The 25590-nt window shown below is 36.7% G+C and overlaps 2 protein-coding genes across 3 annotated transcripts in view; one reads left to right on the top strand and one right to left on the bottom strand.

The window, feature by feature from the left end:
• Positions 1-371: 371 nt before the first annotated feature.
• ercc8 (excision repair cross-complementation group 8) lies at positions 372-24622 on the bottom strand. Its single transcript, XM_015367291.2, has 12 exons — positions 24240-24622; positions 22485-22580; positions 21010-21111; positions 19146-19269; positions 16715-16796; positions 13679-13747; positions 10480-10546; positions 8162-8265; positions 5770-5894; positions 4870-5067; positions 1791-1886; positions 372-744 (listed from the first exon to the last, which is right to left on the bottom strand). Exons 1-12 carry the CDS (start codon positions 24329-24331, stop codon positions 676-678), a joined length of 1224 nt encoding a protein of 407 aa, XP_015222777.1. The 5' UTR covers positions 24332-24622; the 3' UTR covers positions 372-675.
• A 31-nt stretch (positions 24623-24653) lies between these two features.
• The window catches only part of ndufaf2 (NADH:ubiquinone oxidoreductase complex assembly factor 2), a 59985-nt gene continuing 59048 nt past the window's right edge, over positions 24654-25590 (top strand). Inside the window, exon 1 of one of the 2 annotated variants that reach the window (XM_015367307.2) lies at positions 24654-24901. In XM_015367307.2, coding sequence (XP_015222793.1) covers positions 24787-24901 — 115 coding nt within the window. In that variant the 5' untranslated portion in view covers positions 24654-24786. The remainder of the gene's footprint in view (positions 24902-25590) is intronic. The other variant, XM_006626908.3, reaches the window with a different exon arrangement.

Here is a 25590-nt window from a genome sequence, read left to right on the forward strand (position 1 = left end):
TTGATTTCCGAGAAGCTATGGTCAGGCTAAAAGATGGCAATACTGCTGTATATGAAATATTTTAAACTGTCCTTGTTTAAATGTCCTTAAGACACTGAGCCCATGCAAAGAAGATGTATTCCCAAATTCTCTCTTCTGTGCAGTACTGACATGTAAATACAAGCATGCATTCAGATTTTGTACAAACACATTAAAACACTAAATATAGATAACAGTAAATTATATAACAGTTTCTTAGAGCCATCCCTCTTGGGAAGGGCTCTATCAAATACAGCAGAATGGAGGTAGGACTGAATTATTGAAGACCCATTTTGTCTCCCAAGCTTTCAGTTCTGGACCAGAAACAAGAACCACACAAGAAGAAGCCGTGAAATAGTTCAGTTAAAAATTTATACAGCTGAGAGAATTCCATTCCATTTTCAGATACATTTATAAGACACTTTTTTAATATACCACTTGATTGTTTTGTACAACCAAACATAAACAAAACCTTAAACTGTTACTTGCAGCAGAAAAAAATAGATTTATGTAAAAAAAACTTCATTCTTATGTACATGACCACTGGCGTTTTGATTGATGAAATCCTGGAAACAAATATTTTAAATAGTGATGGATACTGTGCTTTTTCTATCCTGTAATTGCTGCTTTTAAGAACTTTACAACAAATTAATACACTCATCCATCTTCATCACTGCTACTCCAAGCATCTTCAAAAGCTGGATTTAAGCTTGACTGGTTCCCACTCTGTTAAGAAAATGCAAAAACTCAGATTTAACTCTTTAGAAAGAAAATGGTACAGATTATTTTTGTGTATGCAGAAATAAAAGCTTTAAAATGTATTAACAATTACCTAAAATATACTTTGGTGTTCTTAAACACTACTTTGATCATTTCTCACTTTTAGATTTTCTAATAACAGTTCAACTCTTTATAATCTAAATTATAAAAAGACATTAGGTACTGTAACAGTATTTTAGAGGTTAAAAATCACACTGAATACCAGAACACAGAAGTAGCTGTTAATAACCATTAAAGGAGAATACAGAGACTGAGTACATATGATACAAATGACTTTCTAAAAAAATATTAAACTTGTCCATAAAAGAGCCAAAAGGGGATTTTAAAGGGGAGCTGCAATTATATTTCTATATTTCTGAGTTAGAAAGAATCAGCAGTGATGAGGGCATTTTAAAACCACAATAAAAGTAAAATGTACACAGTAATTTGTAAAACCTCCAAATTACACCACAATTTAGACAAAATTTCCAGGTATGCCCAGCTCCAAATTCTGCGATTCAGAACGAAGCAACAAAACTTCCAGTGGTGTGATGTAGGCCTCAGGCTTGTGGATATATCTCTTTTAATCCAATAGAAATATTGCTCTCGACTTCAAGATGGTTTTGCTGATAAATGGAACTTACGTGTTAACTTTGCATGCAGATGACATTGGAAACTTTCTGCGATGTAATATCTGCTACACAACCTGTACTTAATTCACTCTTCCATCGCTCTTTCCACTCTTTCATTAGTCATTACAGTAAAAAGTGAGCAGTAAGGGCCGTATCACGTGACAATTTGTGGGAACTCGAATGCGAGTTTGAGACAACGTGGCGACTTACAGTACTTTCACAAGGATCAGGATTTTGTGCTTAATTAGAAATTTCTGATTTTTTTCTATACCGTCATCGAATTTATTTTGTTACTAAGACCAGTCTGAGAAATTTGGACTGCAGTTCCCCTTTAACATGGAAAGAAAAGTACCTACGATGGACGCCATAGTCATCACTTACTTTGTTGGACCCTTCTGTGTCATCTTCAAGAGCAGGTTTCCGAGGAGAAGGAACCCAGGCTAGAATGTTACAGTCCTTTCCACCACTGTAGAGATCCTGATAATAGGAAAAAGGAGTAAAACTATTAAAATAAAAAAAAAATGTGAGCCTTAGACCATTGTATCTGCTTAAAATAAGCCTCAGTAAAATCCTTTCTACTATATTTTGTCTTTCTACTTTTTTACTTGGTCGGATTTGAAAAACAAAATCTCCACATTCTGACCTCACAATGGACAGTCACAATGGTCTTTCATGTGTTTAAATAGAATGCTGTAACCTATGTATAACTATGTGGTCCCAAAAAGTAGGCAGATAAATTGCAAGTATAAAAAGGAAACAAAATAAATAGAAAAGATACAAATGCCAAATATACTGAAAAGGAAGTAGGCTTTAAATGTTATCAGCACATTCAGTATTTCCTCATGTTTTGCATTTAACCTCTTTTTAAGTCTTACTTCACAGACAAAAATATCAGGAGGTGTTTATGAGGAAACCTTTAAAAAAAACACATTTTAATGGGAGACAAAATGTCCCCTGATACTGATGCGTTTGTAAAAACACATATAAGAAGAAACCAACAGGAACGATATACAGAACTGCTTCAGTAACGCAAAGCCAGACAGACGAAGATGCAGAGAATCCTTATCTGCCTGAAGGTGACTAGCTTCTGGAGTAAATCTGGAATAACTTCACAGATGCTGACAATCTTTAGACCCTGCATAAGACTGTTTGAATTAATACATCTGAAAGATTTTTTTTGTTTGTTTTTATTTGTTTAAAGTCTATTGGCAGGAAATCCTCTCTGGCAAGGATCAATCCCCAGAGTCCATCAGCCAAGACAGAATGGAAAGACCAAGACCAGCTGCTCAGGGGCTCTTTCAAATTCCATTCTGTTTTTGCTGATGGACTTTGAATACTGTAACCATCTGGGAGGACCTGATGGCCCTTGTAATCAAAAACAGAATAATTTCTGCCAGACACTTAACTATCTAATCTACAAACTTAAGAAACAATTATAATAAAGAATAATAGGAAAAAAGAGAAGAGAAAATGTGATGCCTGAGAACCCTTTTGTAAATACAGCAATTTTAATCAGAGTATTTGTATGGAAAAGGACAGAATTATGCGGTAGGTTAAGTCTCGGGTCTCATAAAAGGGGAGTTATGGGTCCGTCCTGCGGAACGTCTGTGGTACTTTAACAGAGGTACTGTACCCCAGTTGCTCCAATCTGCCCAACTGTATAATTGGGGACCATAATTGCTGGGGGTAATACTCTACCTGTGATGGACATGTGTCCTATCTAGGGGGTCCAATGAGTTGATGTGCCTCAAATATGGGAATTATCAACTAGTATGAGGATTTTTCAAAGTGAATTACATTTTACATTTGTGAAACTGTACCGAGACAAGAGGACATGCAACACTGATCAGTTCTATTATTTCACATTTAGTTCCTGTCAATATGGCAATGACAAAATGAGCATCCATTCACTTTGTGCACAGTTGGAAGCAAAATGATCTCTGATGTTACCGATTTATTATTCTGTTTTAATATGTTAAAATATCATTACAATTCCCCAATGCTGAATATGATAAGGAAAAAACAAACAGCACGTTAATTAATTTTTAATTCAAACTATAATTTTCCAAAACATCCACAAATTAGTTCTGTAAGCACACACTGGGTCATGTACTGTTTTCCTCTTTTCTACACTATGTGGGATATGTTGTTTTCACAGAGAGTTCCCTAAAATCTGTTTCTAGGAAGAATAAAATTGTAGGAATCTGCCATCTGGAGCTGGTCCATTTTTCATATTTTCTTTATGCGGAAAATTCGTATACATTTTGAAATGTAAAATTGATCATATTATACATCATAAGGTCTATGCATTTTACCACCTATTTTCTAATTTTCTAATTTCTCATTAGAAATAATCAGGAACTGTTTTTTCAAACTTGAAATCAGGAGCGAATTCTTAAAGAAAAAAACAGACTTTAATAATAACAATAATTGCTTACACTTATATATTCTGGACACTCCACTAAAAGCACTTTACAGATAATGGAGACTCCCCTCCACCACCACCAATGTGCAGCATCCACCTGGATGATGCAACGGCAGCCATAGTGCGCCAGAACGCTCACCACACATCAGCTATTAGTGGGGAGTAATGACTTGAGCCAATTCATAGAGGGGGATTATTAGGAGCCCATGATTGGTAAGGGCCAATGGGAAATTTGGCCAGGACGCCGGGGTTACACCCCTACTCTTTTCGAGAAACGCACTGGGATTTTTAATGACCACAGAGAGTCAGGACCTCAGTTTTACGTCTCATCAGAAGGACGGCGCCTGTTTACAGTATAGTGTCCCCGTCACCATAATGGGGCATTAGGACCCACATGGACTGCAGGGTGAGGACCCCCTGCTGGCCCCATTAACACCTCTTCCAGCAGCAACCTTAGTTTTTCCCAGGAGGTCTCTCATCCAGGTACTGACCAAGCTCACACCTGCTTAGCTTCAGTGGGCTGCCTGTTGTGAGTTGCAGGGTGATATGGCTGCTGATTAAAGGTCACATAGTAACTGACAGCCCCTTTTGGGGGTAAAAGCTTTTAACACTTGCTTGATAAGCAAACTCCTGGTCATATTAAGTTACAAAAAGACACACAACACAATCGTCAGATAACATTCCTTATCGATGACTCCTTATATTGGAGGGTGATAGGTTGAAAACTTAATACATACAGATACAGTTTCTACAAACACAGAATGTTTAAGATCTTTTTTTAAAAGGAACACCTTAGTAAAGTTGGCTGGCACACCGTCAACTGGGACAAATGTCAGGGGCCACACCTTCAATTCTTACCACCTCAGGGTAGCTTGGCCCTAACACTAAGCCTAACAACGGAGCTGAACACCAAAGGGAACTCAATGATAAAGCCCTTAATTTCTGATAACATACTGTATCTTTTAAAACCTGTATCACATATCTGAATCATTTATATAGCTGCTCCTTTTATTGTACTCAATGACTGTCTCTCACCTGCAGGTCAGGGTGGAATTCACAGCAGTCCACATTGTTATAGTGCCCTCTCAGTACAGTGACCAGCTCTCCAGTGTACAAGGCATACACCACAATGGTGCTACCACAGGGCACAAACACGAACTCCGGGCTGCAGCCTCTGGACAACGTGAACTTCAACCCCTTGCGACTTTCGTTGCAAACCTTCCCATAATTCACCTGCAAAAATTAGTTTTGAATTCTGTTCAAATTTTCTTACAGGAAATGCCGTTTTCAAAATGAAGGTGAATAACTGAGGAACAAAAGTATCACAAAAAGGAAAGGCAATTACAAATCGATGTAGCACAGTGGTTTAGTCTTGAAGGAACAGGCTGATATCTGAGAACCCCCTTTTCACTGGCAAAATACTTTAAAAAATAAGAAAATTATATATATTTTTTTGTGTTTCCTAAAATACTGTAATAGCAACAATTAAAAGATATGAAACTCCCTTGTTGTAAGCAGGTGTATTTGTGAAAAAGTAACATGTTATATATATATTATATTTACAGCAAATATTTCTTACAATTGACTTAAAATTTAGATCGGCCTTTAAAGGGTGACTGTAATGGTAAACCAGATTTGTTATCTTTCTCATCTGTGGAATGACACGTTTTTCTTGAAATTCAACTTCCTGGACTGCTGGAGAAGTGAAATGAAGTTTTGGTTTAACTTTGATAAAAAAATAATTGTTGCTCATTTTTATTCTAGTTCCATGTACCCGGCCATGTACCTGTTATTAATTACATTGATAAATTATTGATAAATTACACAACATGCCGTTTATCATAGTTCCAATGTTATATGTCTGAGGCGAAAGTCTTTGTGTGAACTTCATTAAAGCTCCACTTGGCACTGTAGGAATGACTCAATATTGCATACCAGAGTGTTTTCTCCGGAGGCGCTGTTCCACAGTCTCATGCGGTCATCCGTCCCAGTGGTCAGAAGGTGGAGTCCATCGCTGGTAAAGCACAGCCCATTGACGCGTCCATTGTGAGCAGTGTTAGCTACCACAAGACCCATATGCCACTCAGACAAAATGCCGTTCACTTCCCATCATAAACTACCAGAGGCCTGAGGGCATCAACTTTTATGAAAAGGCCCTGCTCTTGTTAACGTTTTGTGTTATTTGTGAGTCTTTTTCATTGCCTAAGGCGATATATATATAGAACTCATGCCAGTAATACTTAAAAATCATAGTTAAGCATCAGTGTTTTCTTTAAATTAACCCTGTCATCAGTCCACCTACCCTGGCATGACATTAAAACATCAGAAAGGTTATAAACAAGAAGAGGAGGCCATTCAGCCCATTAAGCCCTTTTGGTAGTTAATAGCTAATTGATGTGAGGATCTAATATGGCTATTTCGTAAAAGAAGCCTGGATATCGGCTTCAACTAAATGTCTGGGTATCTTGTTCAGTTCTTGCCACAACACAAATATTTTGGTGATTTCTTTAAACTCATTAGGCAGGTTTGCTTCTCCTCCAATTTTAAAATGTTGATTGGATCAGTGTTTTCTGAAATACTCTGACTACCCTTTAAAGTTCTGATTCATACTTTCTTTCTGAATACTTGGCACATAAATACAATAATGTAAACATAAATAAGAAGAAAGCTGACAATGATAAAATTGTAAAATGACAAGTTATTTAGTTTTAATCTTCAGTCTAGTCTAAAGAACCAGTTTCTGGCCTAAATAACAGATACTGAAGAAAATAATCTCATATTAATTCACAAAGGGGGATATAAAGGAAATAGCCTGCTGAAAAACAATAAATACTACACTATAAATGCATAATAACTCTTTTTTTCAGCTCTGTCTTAACAACATGGCAGCCCAAGATGAAAGCAGTGAACACAATATCAGATTTCACATCATATTATCATACACAATTTTCACGGGTATAAAATATTCTATAAAGTTTTCTTAAACATGATGAGAAAAGAAGTTTGAGATTATTATGTGAACAGCGGCTGAAACTCAGGCCTAAGAATGCCCACACAATGGGTTCAAAATACCCTATAAACATGAGATACATACATACATCTGACACATATATGCAGAAATATTAATAAGAAGGACCAAATATATTTGGTCCAAACAGCAAAAGATTTTGTAAGATTTTGCTTACATTTGCTTCCCAAAAACTAAAATCACCATCCATGTTGATGCATAGGATACGTAATTTCCACTGTAGGAAATTCGTCACATGGTTACAGTAAATATTTCTTTCCACTGTTTCTTACAGATAAATCTTAGCCAAATGGTTCTGGTTATATAACAGAATGCACTCTAGCATTCTAACAGTTTCTAACAACAACAGTTCTGGGGACCTGGGTCAATCTCATCTCACTGTTTTCTCCTTGGTATCTTGACCAGGTTCTCAAATGAACCGACTGCCACTAGATCAGTGTGCTTTGGGAAGCTAATAGAAAAAGGGAAATGTCATCCTTGAACCCTTTTTCCATAATTTATCAGACCTTAAATCTAGTTCCAAATACCACTCTTGAAAAGCGTATGCAACAAGTCAATGCAACCAGATGGAGTTTTTCAAAACTTTCATGATCACTAAAATAAAACTTATCATCACATTCTTTAGACTTGCTGTGCTTACATTTTGAAATTCTCACAAGCCATATAGTCCATCAGTATATTTCTAAATTGTGAAACTCTTCCTTTGGCCCATAAACTTATCAGATAGAAAATCTGTTCAAATTAGTGACTATTTCACCTTGACAAAGGTAGTCACAACTGGCCCAAATCAGGCCATCAGCAACTTGCAGAGCTCTGTCCTTCGGCTATTTGTTAAGTATACTGTATGCATGTTTACTTTGGAGGTAGTTCTTCATAGTGTAGGCATCCATTTTCATTATTATGCTGATGATATCCAAATGTTTGCACAAAACCTGTTATTAATCAAACACTAATTGTATTGTTACTCTCTACAACTTCAGTTTCACTATTTATGGTATAAGAATCAATCCATATATTTAGGCCGAGAATCATCTTTGATCCAAGTTTTGCAATGTATGCAAAACATCCTTGAAATTATTGGATTTTAGAATATTTTTTAAATAAACCTTCTTACCTTTAAGACACCAAATGCATTAATTTTATACTTAATTAACCATGTAGAATTGTGTATGTTTAACATTTTACTATGTTTTACCATAAAGGAGTTTTAGGTGCTATGTCGTGCAAAAAGCATGGAATATACCCGGGAAGCTCAAGGGACCAGTCTTCAATATTACAGCTGAGTTTGGCTTCACTCACCTGCCTCTGATGAGGCTTTAGACTTCTCACCATTGTGCTGGTCTAGTGTAAATAAGCTTCCTGATGCCTTCCTCACATCCCACACTCTCACTTGGCTGTCAGTGCTAAAGGAAGCACAAAATATTACTTCAGTCTTCTAACTTCTCAAGGGTCTCTTTCAGCATATTCATTCCTCTGTATCACAACTGTATTCCAATATAACGACATCCATCAGGGGAGTCCAACTGTTATTGAATTTAAGTGAACCAATAGTACTGCGTGTAAATCCAAAAATTAACAAAAAGACGGGGGGATATGCTTTAGCTCGGGGGAGTGTAAACTCAACTTTTTGAATTAGTTTGAATTGTATGTTGTGTTTCATATGCTGATCTGGTAATTTTGATGGAAGCTTTCAGAACATTCATCAATTGCCTTTGTTTGTTTTAAGGCTGAAGGCGAACCTTGTATATATTATATAATTTAATAATAAGCATGGCCAGATTTACCTCTTTATCCTGCATTATTTTTTGAAAATTGATTGAATTTGGATCATATTTAGAGTGAATTTGGATCACTTAGGCAAACCCCACAAACTGCACTTTGACATTTTGCATACGGGCAGTATGGTGGTTAGCACTGATGCCTAAAGTTTTGATTCTAGCCTAAGACAAGCTGGGTAGTTTGTTTCTTTCTCTGTGGCTCTGCAATGGACTGGCCTGTCAGACAGGGAGAGAGCAATAGTTTGTTCTCAGTCCCTCCTTGCTCTGAGTGCTACAGTGATATGCTCTGGTTTGCTGTGCAACACACAAGTTAGAGCTGCTTACTGATAATAGTTGGATGGACTTATTGTACTGTGTGTTTATTTATTTAATACAATACAATGATTTAAAAAGAATGATGTGATTTGTGCACAAAATAAATTTTAGCAACCCATTATCCTCTAAATGTTTTGCTTTGTATCATTTCTTAACTATGTACACAAAGTCAATTTTTTGATTTTGCAAGCTGCCTAACACTTTGAGCTTCCCCACTGGTTAATTAATATATCATGCCTCAGTGAATAAAAACTTAGCAAGTCAGGTGTGCACACCCCTGGATAACATTTCACTTACACAAATACTCTGAACAACAGTATTAGTGTTGTTTATCAAGTATGCCCTTGGTAGAAGCACTGCCAGGAGGTACACAAAAATAGGCTGTTGACTTAAATTTTAAAAATCCTGAGGAGCTCTTCTGTAGAACTGTGATCTCATTTAAATAAGCACTAAAAGGTTTTGTGTATTGTGTTTATTCAGTAGAACAATTTTTTTACTGTATAAACTATAGGTACATCTAAATGTTTTTTATTATTTTCTGATAAGAGTAACACCTTAAAATAGAACACAGGTGTTTATATAGGAAACACAATTAATATATGAATTATATATTTAAATGAAATATGAATATGGGCAGAATTGTAGCACGGGTACCTCCCAGTGCTGGGGCCCTGGGTTCAAATTTCAGACCTGGGGTGCTGTCTGTGTGGACTTTACATATTCTCCCTACGTTTGTGTGGATTTCCTGCCCAGGTCCAAAGCCCAACTGGTAGGTTAATTGGCTTCTAGGAAAACTGGCGTCATACTTTCGGGATCGAGAACTTGACTAAACATCCACAACACGGAATAGCAAAGAAAGACAACAAGAACCTCCGTTTTCAAAATTGGGTATTATAAAAAGCCAGCAGCTACATTACCCTGCAGCTCACAACTGGCAACCTACTGAAGCAAAGCAGGTGTGAGCCTGGCCAGTACCTGGATGGGAGACCTCCTGGGAAAAACTAAGGTTGCTGGAAGAGGTGTTAGCGGGACCAGTAGAGAGTGCTCACCCTGCAGTCTGTGGTCATTAAAAATCCTGGGGCATTTCTCAAAACGAACAGGGGGGTTAACCCAGTGTCCTGGTCAAATTTACCCCTGACCTATACCAGTCATGGCCTCCTAATAATAATCTTCATCTGTAAATTGTCTTCATTATTCTATTCTTCCCCCCACTGGTAGCTAATGTGCGGTGAGCGTTCTGGCACACTTTAGCTGCTGTCGCATCATCCATGTGGAGCTACACATTGGAGGTGTGTCCCCATTACCTGTAGAGCGCTCTGAGTGGAGTGTCCAGAAAAGGACTATATACTGTAAGTGTAAGGAATTATTATTAAGAAACACTCATTGAAAAGTTAGTCTGAAAAATTATTTAAGATACTATCATTGTTGGGTATATAGGAATTTAATTTATTTGCATAAATCACATGTGCAAACAGTCTCTTAATGCGAGAGTTCTGCTGGAGAACATACAGCAATTTCCTTTACCTTGCAGTTGCCAGAATATGCTCATATCGAGGAGACCATTTCACAGAGAGCACTTCTCCCCTGTGACCTAAAGGACAACAGTCATGTTAGACCTCTCTGTACAGGAAAATACAAGCATTGGCAAACAGTATGAATTTAAAGCTGACATTTTTAGAATATCCACAACATCAATACATATTTTAATACAACATTTTTAAGAATAAGAGTGGGTCTGGGTCAAGATTTCCACTGGCAGGCAAAATTGCAAGCAAGACCACATTCAATAGGCATAGAGAACCAAAAAGGCAACCGATACTTATTAAACAGATATTGTAACATTTTTTAAATCTTTGCCTTTTCAGTGTAAACCTCTTAGGGATAAGCGAAAAAAAAAAACAATGAAACTACCTATACAGCAATGGAACAGATTGATAAAGTTAATACTAAATTGAAGATCAAATTACCTGCTACACCCAGAGTAAGTTTCACTTTCACTGAGTTATCATTACACTCTGGCCATCAAAAAAAAAACAACACTTGTGACTGTTCTGAAATTTTAGCACTTTACAGCAACTATTTCAACAACTCGTTTTATAAAAAGTCAAGTATGGATTTCTAGTGACTTTAAGACAGGAGTGAATGCTTTTTTCTTACACTTAACAATCAGGTATAAAATGGTAAAAAAGGGATATTAAAAAGGTGAAGTGCAAAGCTGAAAGTTATACCGCAATGGAAGCTAAAATAAAAAGTTCTTTCAGTACTACAACAGCAAAAGAACTGTCAAGCGAAAGGTAGCAGGATCATTGCCTGAATCCACCACCAAAATTCCTTATAATTCGGCATTATATTCTATCCCTTGTGAAAGAAAACAGGTTGAGATTTGAGCTTTCTCCTGGTGGCTCTAGAGGAATGTTAGCAAAGTTATATAGTGTACTGGTCAATAACTGTAGATCATCATACACACCACTGAAAACTATCTGGGAGTGAGACTTGGGACACTCATTTACTGAGGAGGACTGGCTGACAATCTGTGAGAAGCAGTATCCAAAATGCACCTCTATTACCATACAAGAGCTTAATTTCAATTTTCTCAATAAATTCTATCTAACCCCAGTCCGCCTGCACAAGATATACCCAGGTAGATCGAATCAGTGCTTTAAGTGCCACTCACATATAGGTACCTTTATTCATCGCTTCTGGCAGTGTGACAAGATCTAACACTACTGGAGTAATGTGCACTCTGTCATTGAAAAAAATTTGGGTATACATTTTACTATGTCTGCAGACCTCTATTTTCTACAAAGCGATTATACTGTTACATTTGATAAAGTCTCAGAGTGTTTATTTTCTGTGTTGGTTCATTTTGCAAAGAATTGTATATTGCTACTTTGGCCTGTCTTCAAGGTGCCGACGGTTGAAATGTGGCTTTCTCAGGTAGCTATATTTTTACCCCTAGAAAAACTAACATATTCGAGACCTGAACATTTTTGGAAGATCTGGTCACCCCTTTGGTCTTATATTGAAAATCACCAATTCAAATGTATTTTTTTTCTATTAGTATTTTGGAATTGGAGGGCTGTCCCTATATGCCATATTACATTATTTTGTAATCTGTTTTTTTTCTTTGTATCACTGGACATGATGCTGCCTTATTGGCTATCTGATAATCTGTTACTGATGAGTATGCTGTAAACCCAATTGCTGTTGTTGATATTATTAAAAACAAATAAAAAGAATATAAAAAAGTCAAATCTATCCAGGACAAAATATCTTCGAGACATTGAAAGGGAAATGTACTTAATGGGTATTTCCCTCAGGTGTTCACTAAGGAAGAAGTCAACAACGGGCCTCAGACAGCAGAGGGACAAAGTTCAGTATTAAACAGTATTAGCACTAGTATTAGGTGTTTAGGCTACCAGAAAGACTCGTGATGAATAAATCCCCAGGACTTGATGGTATTTTACCATTTATACTTAAGAAAATGAGGCATGTTGTTCAGAACCTACTGACACAACTGTCCAAGTTGCTTAAGACAGGGGCAGTACCCAGGGACTGAAGAATTTCTAACAATAACAATCATCCATGAAGACGGTGGGAAAACTGAGCCAAGTAATTATAGACAAACAAGTCTGACTTTTTTTAAAAGTAAGGCTGTGAAAATGATTAAAATAAATGATAAATGATTATTAAAATGATAACTCCAATTCCAGGTCCAGTGTGCTAATTGTGTGGAGTTTGTACGTTCTCCCTGTGTTCTTGTGGGTTTCCTCGGGGTGCTCCGGTTTAATTCCACAGCCCAAAAACATACCGTAGATGAATTGGCTTCTGGGAAAGCACGCCCTAGTGTGAGTGGTTGTTTGTGTTGGGCGTGTCCAGCCTTGTACCCATTGCTTACCGGAATAGGCACCAGTACCCTTGTGAGCCTATATTCGAAGAAGCGATTAGAAAATGGATGAATATACAGTATACAATGTAACAGTCTAAAAGGGTTATGAGGCTGTTAAGTTTTTTAACTATAGGAGTACTTAATTGACCAAACTGTTTTTTTTCAGCTGAGAACTAAAAACATAACCATGACTAATTTTCCTGAAAATAATCATTTTCAGAATATATCTAGTCTCCTTCTTTTGAAAACATAACCATTTTTTTTTCTTCCAGTTTGGCTAAAAAAGTAATTCAAATTGAATTAAAACCACTTATGTCAATAAATAACACAAGAAAAAAAAAGTACCACCCTCACCACTACCCTTGTTAATTTGCAAGTATTGTAAAAAGAAACAACTTTGAAAGAGGACTACATTGCTCAAATAATTCACACACTTGTTAAAAAACACACCCAGGGAAGGAGCAAGCCTTCAGGTATTTACGACTTTGCTTGTAAATTTAAATGCTAAGACAACACAAAAGAGCAATAAAGTCAAATTATCACAGTAATGAACATATATTATTGACAACAAGTAATATGCAGGCTTTTGTGTGCAAAAGTAAGAGTTAAAGTTAAAATAAGAGTAATTGTTTGATGTCATTGAGTACTTTAGTAACTAAAAAGGAGCCAGTTCAAAACAGTGTAGCAAGACCAGAGAAATCTGATCTTTTGAAGTTATGGCTTTGGATATGATAAAGAAACTAAACACGTCTCTTCAATCAGAAAATTATTTTTGGTGCACAGTCCACTCAAAACGCCTTTGTTGTGCCATTAGCTTCCATACACAGCACTCACCCTGCAGAATGTGGATACGAGAACCAGACTTCAAGTCACACAGCTGTACTTTGGGATCTTTGGTACCAACTGCAGAAAGAAATACAATAGGAGGGATTCAGTGACAAACTGCTTCCTTACGGAGAGAGACCTACAAAAAGATCATTGTCCTTTCAAATAGGAGAAGAATAACGCATTTACGTTCAATGTGCACAATTCTATAAGCCCACAGTGAAATCAGAGCTCGTCAAATCATAGAACTGAAATTAGTTTTCATTAAATAAGTCAAATGACACTGTAGGACTGGTACTGCAAGTGTTATAGCCTGGTTAGTAAAGGCGTGGGAGACCTGGGAAAACTAGGTTGTTGCTGTTAATGGTACAACTGGGCTGACAGCACTCTTCCCTCCATTACTGAATTTCCAAACTAATGTTGTAGTAGGGTGGCACAGTGTTTCGCATTGCTGCCTTGCAGTGCTGGGGCCCTCGGTTCAATTCCTGACCTGGGGCGCAATTTGTATGTTCTGCCCATATTCACGTAGGTTTCCTCTGGGTGCTCCAAGTTTCCTCTCACACTTTGGCGAAACATAGTGGCCGGTTCTTTGGTTTCTGGGAAAACTGAACCTGGTATGAGTGTATGTGTGTTTATCTGCCCTTGTGACAGATCTGCATCCTGTCCTGAGTGTACCATGCCTTGCCTCAGTTGCTTGCCAGGATAGTCTCTAAATTCCTTGCACCCCTGAATTGGAAAAATACATTTAGATCAAGGTCACTTTGTTGTAGGATATCTTTTGGGAGCCTTGTTTCTTGTTTTAATGTCTAATTCCACACTGAAAAATAGAAAGGAGAAACACAATGTTTTGGCGTAGAGCAATGGTTAGATGTGAAGAAGGCTCTACAGCGGAAATGTGTTTCTGGAAACGTGGAATTAGCCTTTGCTTGCTCTTTTGTAGTCAAGACACACTCCAGGTCCTGGCTACTTAGTGATTTAAGATCCCATGAGGCACAAGGCTACAGGTGTTAACTCAAGTATCTAGCTAAATTCAACACAAGGCTTGCACAGTCTAACATAACTAAAAGTTTCCCCTAAATGTAATTGATAATGAAACCTCTCACTTCTCAATCTGAGATACTGTGCTTTTGAAGTGAAACATGCTATATACAGTAAATGCAATGATTAATAAAATCAATCTAGTACATCTTTAAATATCATATACAGAAAGTCGGAAAGATACAGCTTGCAAAGAAAATTTTTCATTGCAGTCGGCAAAGTCATATCTTACATAGAAACCCTTCATAAACTTAATCTGTGAATCCAATACTTTTAAATTAACAGTTAACTTGAACTTAACAATTAACAGAGAACCAAAAGAATGTGATTACTAATTAACTAATGGTGGAGATATAGTTTTTGCTTCTGTTTAAACCACAATGTAACTACATGTTCAAACAAATGTTTGTACTGGTGAAAACAAGATCCTCTTTCAAAAACATTTCTCATCGTATTGTGTATCAAGGCACGAACTTCAATCCATCCTTCAAGAACATTCCATTTGAAAAAGCCTCACATGTTAAACAGAAGTGGGGTGATACATAAGCTACATTTTTTACATTTCATTCCAGAACACTAGAAACTCGGGTGTTGCAGCAACTGGTATTTGGTACCTGCCAATCTTGTTTGGACAGAAAGCAGCTAGACTGCAAGTGGAGCTACTTTGTCAGACTATCTTCCTCTTTCCAAAAATAGTATCAACTCAAGGTGACCTTACAAAGAGACTTATTGTACAACAGTTTACAAAGACGCTTAGATTAAACTTTTGGGGGAGATTGATTTTATTTTAAACTTAATTTTTTTAAGGAAATAAGCAAATTACCATTTAAGACAGACCAGTAAACAATTCTCCCCAGTAAACAAATGCTATATAATGTGGCCCTTCTACTTTATTTAACTTATTTGTACACGTATGTTATTGTGAAAATATAGCTAGTGTGTTTACATGAAGCTAAAATCCCACATTTACATTTCTTAGGGTCAGTTAAATAAAAAAACATACAAGAGAGATAGCACAACATGAAATGAAAAAGAAGCATACAAAATAATGAAGGGTTTTGGATTCATCGTATGGTATAACACCTTCCTCTGGATTAGAAAATATCTGAATACTAGAGGGGATACTGATGACAAGGACTGGTCATTAAGAAAGTTTTAATTATGGATAACACACCAAAATACATATTCTTTGAATAATGAGGATTAACACATTTTAAGGGAACAATTTGCCTGTGCTTCATAGTCAAAGTTAATACAAGTTTTACAAGATCTTATCTATTTAAACATTCCACTATCTAAACTGCATTTCTGCATGAAGTCTGAGTTCTGAACCTAAATCCGTTTCCATCTGTGGATGTAGTCTTTTCTATATTTTGCAATTGTATTATATACTTGATTTTTTTTCAGGTATCACTCTGGTGTATGACTTCTAAATGAAGCTTTACTGTACTGTGAAGTTCCCCAAAATCTTAATCCAACACCTGTAAAGTAAATTTACTTTTTGTAACTACATATTGAAATAAATAAATGTTCATATGATAAAATAAAAAGCACAGTATCACGTTTAGTTTTATACCTTATTGCGGAAAAAGGTAATTAAAAATTTCAGAATGAAAATCTTTTTTGCTTGGATTTACTGCAATAATTAAGGCCAGTGACTCCCTCTGTTCATGAATAGGGCTCTGTCAGAAGTGAAGGTTCTTCAGCTGGGCTCTCTCATATGCATAATATAAATTGTTAATTGTTGCTCTGTACACACAAGCCTTTGCCACTATCGTCTGAAAGAAAAGAATAAGCCTATTTGGATTTATGCATTGGCTGACTTGTACGGAATATGGCACAAGGTCATTTCTTATTTAATATTCAAATATACATTTCTTTCTGTTTAATTCTATAACACACTCTCCTACAAGCCTGCATATGACATTTAGAAAGAAAGAGCTACAAATTCCATTAAACAAATCCTGCCTGTAGCTTCCTGAAAATAAAAGAGCTGCAGCTACAAACCTGCTATCAAACAGTGTTTCCTTGCAATGGGAGACATGTGATGACAGTACACTGTACCCTCAAAATTGAAGACCTCAGCAGGCTGTGGAAAGAGAAAATAGAAAATAAAATAAATGCATATCATATGATTTATTAGGCATGATTTCAACTATTTCTTGTGTCTGTTTTAGAAGACTCTTCTAACAGAACTGTGCAGTACTGCATTTTTTTTTTTAGATTCAGTAATGATTTGTGTCATTGTGACAAGAAAATAGCACCCAAACTGTGGCCCCTAATTGTGGTGCGATTTCTTCAAACAGTGTCTTGTTACACATTACAGGACTATATTCTTTTATAATTTGGCATATATATGTATATTGATTTGCGTAGTGTATTAGATATACAGCACCCATGGTTTGTCTACATGTGGCACGGGAAAACTATTCCCAGTATGTATGACTTTCGTTACCCATGGAGAGTTCAGTATGCTCTATGAATAAGGAGGACTGGGTGTGGCACCTCAGGTCATTTAAACAGCGATGTGGCTTGCATTGCTTTGTGCATTATTCCAAAATATGCAGCACAGATTTAAGGTAAATTTTACTCAATGTCAAATTGTAGAGTTAGCAATAACTAAAAAAATTCTCCATCCAGGAGGAAAGACTCATCTGCAAATAAAAAAGCAATTAAGGATAATGAATTCCGGACCATTTTCAACCAACTTAGAATTCTGGCCATAAACTCTTAAGTTCCAATTCCTAGTGAAAGAATTCAGTTTTCAGTTCTTATAGTAGAAATTGAAACATCCCTTGTGACATGTTAAATATTTACAAGATCGGTGTTCTGTTTTGATCTTTTTTTGTACATTTCTATAACCTTTAACAGTCAGATAAGCTTTATTAATAGTGGCTATTTATAGACTAGTTATAGCTGAAACAAATCTATAGCTTTATTCTTTTTTTTAAATGAAGTAGCCAAACCACAATTGCAATTGAAAAATCATAACTCTATTCATGTCATACAGAGAACAGACAAAGCTCTATAAGTAAAGCCTGTATCACAGAGGCTCTATTATTTCCATTAATGCTGTTGGTGACATACTGTGTTGGTGGGCTCAGCACAAGTCTCCGTTGTTTAAAAAGGGATGTAGCTCACAGCAGAGTGTGGGTATTGAATATACTGAACAGTAAGGTCCCATTTCTGTTCTGGTCTTTAAGCAAAACATTCTAAGATGTACATTATAAAACATTATTCATTTTGTAAATCACTGAAGACATATTGTAAAATGTTTAGAACGTCTACTTAAAAAACCTGCAAAAGGCAAAAACGCCTTTGTTTGCAAAATAATTATAATAATCTCTAGCAAATACTGTATTATACTGAATTCCAAAGGAAGGAGTGTTTCAGGCTGCCATTTACTTAAGTTAAAGCTCAACCCTGAATTATTTATGGAAACAATCATTCAAAATGTAATCCATATGAGACCTTATGTTATGTACTTTTCCTCACTACTATGCAACATTACAGCTTGCATAACCAATATTCAGCCTAGTAGATATCAGAATAAACCAAAATGCACTAAAGACCAGTGCCATTTCTGTTAGATGCCATCACCTATAGACGTGACCTTAAAACATCACTGCAGTTGGTATGACAGACTGCAAAAAACACACCAGTTTTATTTGATGAATGCCACAAAGCTGTGTTCAAATAATAATTGGAGGGAATACATACAACATTGAGGGAGCTGTAGAAAGATGGAGAGAAAAGACTTTACATTAGATTGTTGGGTGCCACACCTTTGAGAATATAGCCAAAAGCCTGTTTAAACAACAGACAAGAACTTGGCAGAGGTATCATAGCTCAGCACTATCTTGATGATTTTCTGTGGCTCTTAGTTGTTGTGCCGTTTTCTTGACATATGGCAATCATTCCTGACACAGACCAACATTTAAACAGTGCAATAGCCTGTGATTTCTATTAACACAGGATCGAAACTGTTCTCACTATGTTGGAGACAGAGATATTTGAACAGTCACGGATACAGTACGGTCAGTAAAGAGGGACCAGAGACAAGAATACTTTAAATAACCCAAGGAACCGGTTTCTCTCCATGAGCTGACAGAGGGTAGTGTGGTTAGTAATGGCGTTATTAATCCAACGTTGGATCCAAGAGCTGTGGCAGTAACTGATAATAAACAAAACAGCAACTGAAACTGAAAGCACTGTTATTTATGACACTGATACATTTTTTTACTTACTGGACTATTTGACTTCGGAATCGGATGTGCAGACTTGAATTTAACATGCCCTATATAGGGATTCAAACATGGCAAGTTCTCCAACAAGTTGTGTGTCATTTCACACCAAGTATGTTTCAAGCAAGAATAATGCTGCATCTTCTCTGAAGTCCCAGTTAATAAAATAATTGCATAAAGAGAATGCTACTTACTTTTAGTGTTTCTGTGTCCCATACTTTCAACGTTTTGTCAAAAGAACTTGAAGTGAACATGCCTGTGTCGTGTGGATACCACTGCACAGTCTCCACACTGAATTTGTGTACATGCTGGTGGGACCTAAAATGAGTATATAGAGCACCAGATATTTACACATTCACACAAATCTGAAGTCTAGATGTTGTATAATACTGTTGATTAGGGATTGGAGATATTTTACTGTAACTAAAAACACACTAATGAAACTTTTGAAAAAGATAAAAAAAATGATATATAATTACTGATAGATCCTCTTTACTGTGCAGATTTTATGTCCAGGCTCATGACATACAGTTTTTGTTGAGGTGCTGATTCAATTCTGTTGTCATTTTTTAGGCTTTACTTTTGTGGCATTTAGCAACTTTCCTGTGAAGTGTCTGTCTATCCCTGTCGGTGAGCTTAGACTTGCGACCACTGTTCCTCTTTGCCGATGCAGTTTGTCCATGTTTGGCATATGCTGTCATTATTTTTGAGACTGTTCCCCTTGACACATTAAATAATTTTGCAGTTTTTGTGACTGATACACCTGGAATTCAGGCACTGAATGGCCTCTTTGGAACTCTGTTAGTTGCCTAATGTTGCTTTGAAAACTCACATATCAAAGTGCTAATTGTCAGACCTCTTTTGTAGCTGACATATACTGCTAATTGGCAATCAACCTATTATGACCTTTGCAGCTGCATTTGTAATTGTGATTTAGTTACTTCAAGGTTAAACTCCCTTTCCATGTGGTGTGTCCGTCATTTTGTCCACCCCCTGTATACATCTTATGACATTTATTATTTTGTACTGTCTTGTACAAGCATACTAATTTTGCCACTGTCAGTAACTGACAGTTTTGAGCCTAGAAATGGATTGTTTTTGACACAAAGTGCCCTATATAGTGCATAACTAATACACATTGTTTTGTACAGTTACAAAACCATCTACAATCTATTCCTTCAGATAATAAAATAAATAATATTAATTGCTTACACTTATACATTGCTTTTCTGGACACTCCACTCAAAGCGCTTTACAGGTAATGGGGACTCCCCTCCACCACCACCACCAATGTGCAGCATCCATAGTGCGCCAGAACGCTCACCACACATCAGCTATCAGTGGGGAGGAGAGCAGAGTAGTGTAGCCAATTCACAGAGGGGGAGATTATTAGGAGGCCATGATCGGTAAGGGCCAATGGGAAATTTGGCCAGGACGCAGGGGTTACACCCCTACTCTTTTTCGAGAAACACCCTGGGATTTTTAATGACCACAGAGAGTCAGGACATCTGTTTTACGTCTCATCTGAAGGACGGCGCCTGTTTACAGTATAGTGTCCCTATTACTATACTCTATACTGGGGCATTAGTACCCACATGGACCGCAGGGTGAGCGCCCCCTGCTGGCCCCACTAACACCTCTTTCAGCAGCAGCCTTAGTTTTTCCCAGGAGGTCTCCCATCCAGGTACTGACTAGGCTCACACCTGCTTAGCTTTATTGGGTTGCCAGCTGTGAGTTGCAGGGTGATATGGCTGCTGGCCATATCAACCAAAATAAAGGAAATTTGGGGTGAATACACTAATTATACTTTTTACACTTATTCCTGTAAAAACTTTATACATTAACATAGCATTAACCAAGCCAAAATCGACAGTTATTACAGTACTGCATTCTTAGATAAAATGAAGACATTCCCAATACTTGTAACAGGAGAGGTGGTAACAACTAAAAATTCTGCTGCCATCTAGTGGAGCAGAAGTGTAATTCTCAATCTCTAAATGTAAAAACAGTTAGTACTAGCAACTGAAAAGTTAAGCAGGGAATGTGCCTATTACCTACCTGCCTACTGTGCAAACTGATTTGCAAGTATAGTGTGGTTTCTTGCTGAGGTTCTCAAGATCATAGATTACGATGACTCCATCTGCCCCACCTGACAACATGCTTAAAGAAAATGGAAAATAATTTATATTCATCGCACACACATTTTCCTAACAGTAGAGGGTTGAAATCAAATATCTGTGGAAATGTCTTGATTGCCTGAGTCACCCATGTCTCCTGGTTTTCATTCCAATGAGCTTTCAACCAGGGCCAGTTTATTATGCGTGTAACTGATCTGATTGCTCATTTAGACTTTTCTTTGACAGTCAGGTCTTGGTGTAAAACAATATTGTAGTTAAAGAAGATGATATCTAGTAAACATGAGCACATAGTACTTCATGCAGGCTGTATTCAACATGCAAATGAAGAATTTGCTCCCCTAATACTGAGTAAAAAGCTCTTAACAAGGGATCAAAGAATGATGAACAGACACAGGTGGGAATGACAATACTGCATATCAGGCATTCCCCAGAACTGTGTCCAGTTGGTCAAAATTTAGCTAACACACCCGAACAAGGGCATTTCTGAAACTCGCTGATTAATCCAGGTCTTGATACCAATTACGAATGCCACTCGTCTTTTTAAGAGCTAAAAACAATTTTAAAAATCTGACATTAAAAAAACAGTTAATTTGTGATTCAGAGCTCCAAGGACCCATGACTGAAGGCACCTGGTATACAGAACCTGGAATAAACTAATACACTGTACACCAGGGGTCTCCAATCCTGATCCTAGAGGACTAGTGTTCACGCTTTCTGCAAAGCAGCAATTACTGAAAACCAAATAATGAGATAACTAAAGATGTTACAAATCCAGCTGGACAAAAAAACCTATAGACATACCAACCTTCAAGAATCAGAATTCCAGTGCTAGGAATGGACAATAAAGTAATAATTTAATAGTAAACTCATTGGACAAACCAGTGGGACCAAACCCTTGTTCTGGGTGGCCCTGGTGTCCTCTGGTATTCTTAATCATTGGACAATTCATTTCAATTTTCTATGCCAGTCTTTTAAAATGTATTTTTGACTCTCAAAAAATCTTGATGATGAACAATTCTGGGTTTTGAGGAGTACCTGGTACCGCCATCCAACCTGCGATTGTTCTTCATAAACCAATCACCTATTAAGAGCTGTTTTGACTAACTCTTAAGAAAAGTCTTAAGTAGGGGAAAGACTGCATTACGTTCTGCATGCTAAAATTGATGACACTTTAAGTGTCACTTTAAATCAAAGAAAGACTGTCAACAGAAATAGGTTGTTTCAAAAATATCTGACTGCACATTTATTTAAATGTAAAAATGATACCAGAATTAGGCTCACATTCAAAAAGTACTACACTGATTGAATGACTCATGAAAGTGCTGTGAAACAAATCTCATCACAGTAATAAGAGTGTAAGAGTAATAATAGTAATATTGTTGAGAGTCTACTTACTATCTTCCTTCTATGACTTCTATATCGAGGGTGTTCACGCCATTACTGTGAATCCGCTCCACGTCTCTATCTTTGTTCAGTTCTAAGCTGAGCACCCTTTGCGGAAACAAAAAAGAACACAGGAAATGCAAGTAAATACATTTTCCCCCATTATATTTGCAGTATTGTACAATACATCATATGCTTAACCATTTGACCTTCATCAATCAAAATGAGACATTCTGTAGCTACTCATATTTGTTCAAATGAACACCAATGTCAGCCATCACCCAGCACTGAATTACCATGTTCTACTTCAATTAAGGGTTTGATGGAGTAGTATTCATCCTTGGCAAACACAAAATACCACAAAATTAAGTACACCAAACTTTTCAATTTGATAATAATGGTTTTTAATTATGATTAGGACACCTTTTTGACACATTGATCGACTTCAGCTAAAGTAGAAAAATACTGCATTGAATGTACAAATTTGTTAAATACTATAATCATCTGTGCAGAAGTATGCACAATCCATTTAATGCATTTTAAATTGATAACTATACTATACTTTTAAGAATGTTATAAAAACCAGGGGACACAGGGGTGCCCAGGGTTGAGAACCTCTTTTTCAGACTTAAGACTGAAAAAGAAACCTGATGTACCTGGAATAAACTAATACACTGTATGCCAGGAGTCTCCAATCCTGATCCCAGGGGACTGGTGTGCTCTTATAAAATTATTATGCAAACTATAAATAATTACAGATTATAATTTAGCGTTTAGCCAATTAAAACCATCTTCAACACTTGTAAATCCAGTACTATCTAATTTTGGCTTTCCAAAGTGTCAGCAAGTATCAGTGTCTTTTAAAAATCAAATTTATTTTGTGTAATTAGCAACCTATTCTTTAGTTTCTGAGTCACAATGTACAGTAGATCAATGGCTGTTAACATGCAGGTTCAAGGAACAAACCACAATTTCAACACAGATAAGGCTCCATTTCAACTCCTTCTTTAAAGTCATAATATACAAATACAGTATATTTTAAAGAAAACACATAATAACCTTTGTAGTTCGAGTATACATAGTACTTTAAGGCTCCAAAACCGAAACGTTGATTTTCTTATCATCTCTTTTTAGCATGAAATTTACTCGTTCCCATGAGTAAAAAAATACAGAACAGAATGCCTGGGGTGTAAGACTCAATTCCAATTAATGGAGGTGCATAATGTCCAACCCGAGGAGTCAATTACACAATTGAGCTATCTGTTAATTTAATTAGTGTAATTGTTTAATTTACTTAGTGTAATTTGTTACACTAATTGTCACACAATTAACCTATTTTTTACTTTGAAACATACGGGTTGTTTAGGGTAAAAAATCATTACAAGGATGCATTAAACTAGATAATTAAACCCATTACGTAACTGAGTGCAGGGTGGAATAAAAACCAAAAGACACCAGGCGATCCGTCAAGAATTGAGTACACCTGACGTACGTCATTAAAAGCTATACCTGGCAAAGAAATAATTTCAAAATAGTTTTCTGACGCAGTATGCTGATGACGACAAGCTGCTGAATTCACTCTAAATTAACTGAAGTGAGTTTTATGTCATAAACAGTTAACATTGAGCTGCTAATATAATTGTTGTATACTATTGCTTTAAGAAAGTAGAGGCTAAGAGTGCTCACGGAATGATGAATTATTTTTTTCAGTAACATCCACCGAGGACTGGCAGCGTTTAGACACGTTCAAACGCAGCCCTACTGTACCTCCTTGTTGATTCAGCGCGTCGTAACCGAAGAGGATCATCTAGTCCCATCTGTCGTGCGGACAAAAAACCCAGCATCTTATCAAACGACATATGTTAGTTGCTTTTTTCCCCCCAATACAATAAAAGACAGGAAAACGTATGAGACTACAATCACAACAAAGAAACGATCGTAGATTTTCCTAGAGACAAAAACGTTTCCTATGCCTAAGAAACTTTTGTGATCTATGCTTTAAAATACCCAACCTGGCCATAGTAACTAATAAATCAAAAACAGTGATAATCGCGTACGTATTTGCATTCCAAAAACAACAACAAAAAAATGTCCTCAGCTCTAAGCACTCATACGGGCGCAGCCATGTTGACAAGAAACAGCTACGAAATAACAAGCTGCGTGATTGGTTGCAGGAGCCCTAGTGGACCAATGAGGCAGCTTCATCTCGTCCGGCTCCCGTGTTTTGTGATTTTGGAAAACGAGATCTCAAGTGCATACGAACTTTGAGTGTGGAAGTTAAGCGTTAGCTTTATTAGCGTGTTCTTAGATCACTATGAGCAGGATAGTAGCTTTAATACGGAGAAAATTTGCAATAGTAAAACAACACGTGGGTACGGACCATTTTGGAAATAAATATTATTTCATACCAGAGCAGAAAACATGGACAGGTGAGTTCTGAACATTTTTCGTCGTTTCGAGAAAAGAAATAAGTTTTGTTCAACTGATAACTCTTTTTCTTTTTAGAATTTGGGAATGTATTAGTACTTTACGAACGGGTGAACTGTGTCGGGTTCTTCACAAACGATGTGCTAAGCGGTGTGATATTTTTAAATATCTTTATATGAATTTGTGCATTTTACGTAAACTGTTGCAATGGTTCTATTTTAGTTTATACAGGACATGTCAGGTAAACTGGACTATCATTGTGGTGCACGCAAATGTACTGAACTTTTTGGACAAGTGAAATCGTTCAGAGTTATCGGTTCCATAGAATACCACTCTATCGACCTTTTTAATATATAAACCCGCGTAATTGTACGTACTTTTGTTCCGTGGTTACCGATTAAGATTCCTTGCTTATTTCGTAGACTTCAAACACCTCTCCCAAAGTAGCGAGAAGCTCAAGTCTTTCTAAATATTCTAAATATGCAACGGGTTTTACAATATGTGTAAAATATCTATAGATATCTAATTGTAATGAGATTTAGTGAAAACACAATTGTGTGTAAATGCGTTACTGACATTCTATAGGACCACAGTTGTTAGTAAATTGATCAATAGACTACTTAACCTACACTTAATACAGCTTCATCTGAAGCAGTTTTGTTTTTAGGGATGACATTTGATTCCCGTTATA

This window comes from Lepisosteus oculatus, chromosome 3, assembly GCF_040954835.1.
Source record: "Lepisosteus oculatus isolate fLepOcu1 chromosome 3, fLepOcu1.hap2, whole genome shotgun sequence".
Taxonomy (NCBI): Eukaryota; Metazoa; Chordata; class Actinopteri; order Semionotiformes; family Lepisosteidae; genus Lepisosteus; species Lepisosteus oculatus.

Coding starts and splice junctions, on each gene's coding strand:
- ercc8 (XM_015367291.2), bottom strand. CDS start 24,331: ATGTCGTTTGATAAGATGCTGGGTTTTTTGTCCGCACGACAGATGGGA. Junction 22,581..24,239: donor CGCGCTGAATCAACAAGGAG/GTACAGTAGGGC, acceptor GTTTCCGCAAAG/GGTGCTCAGCTTAGAACTGA. Junction 13,748..16,714: donor GAAACACTGTTTGATAGCAG/GTTTGTAGCTGC, acceptor TTCTTTCTGCAG/TTGGTACCAAAGATCCCAAA.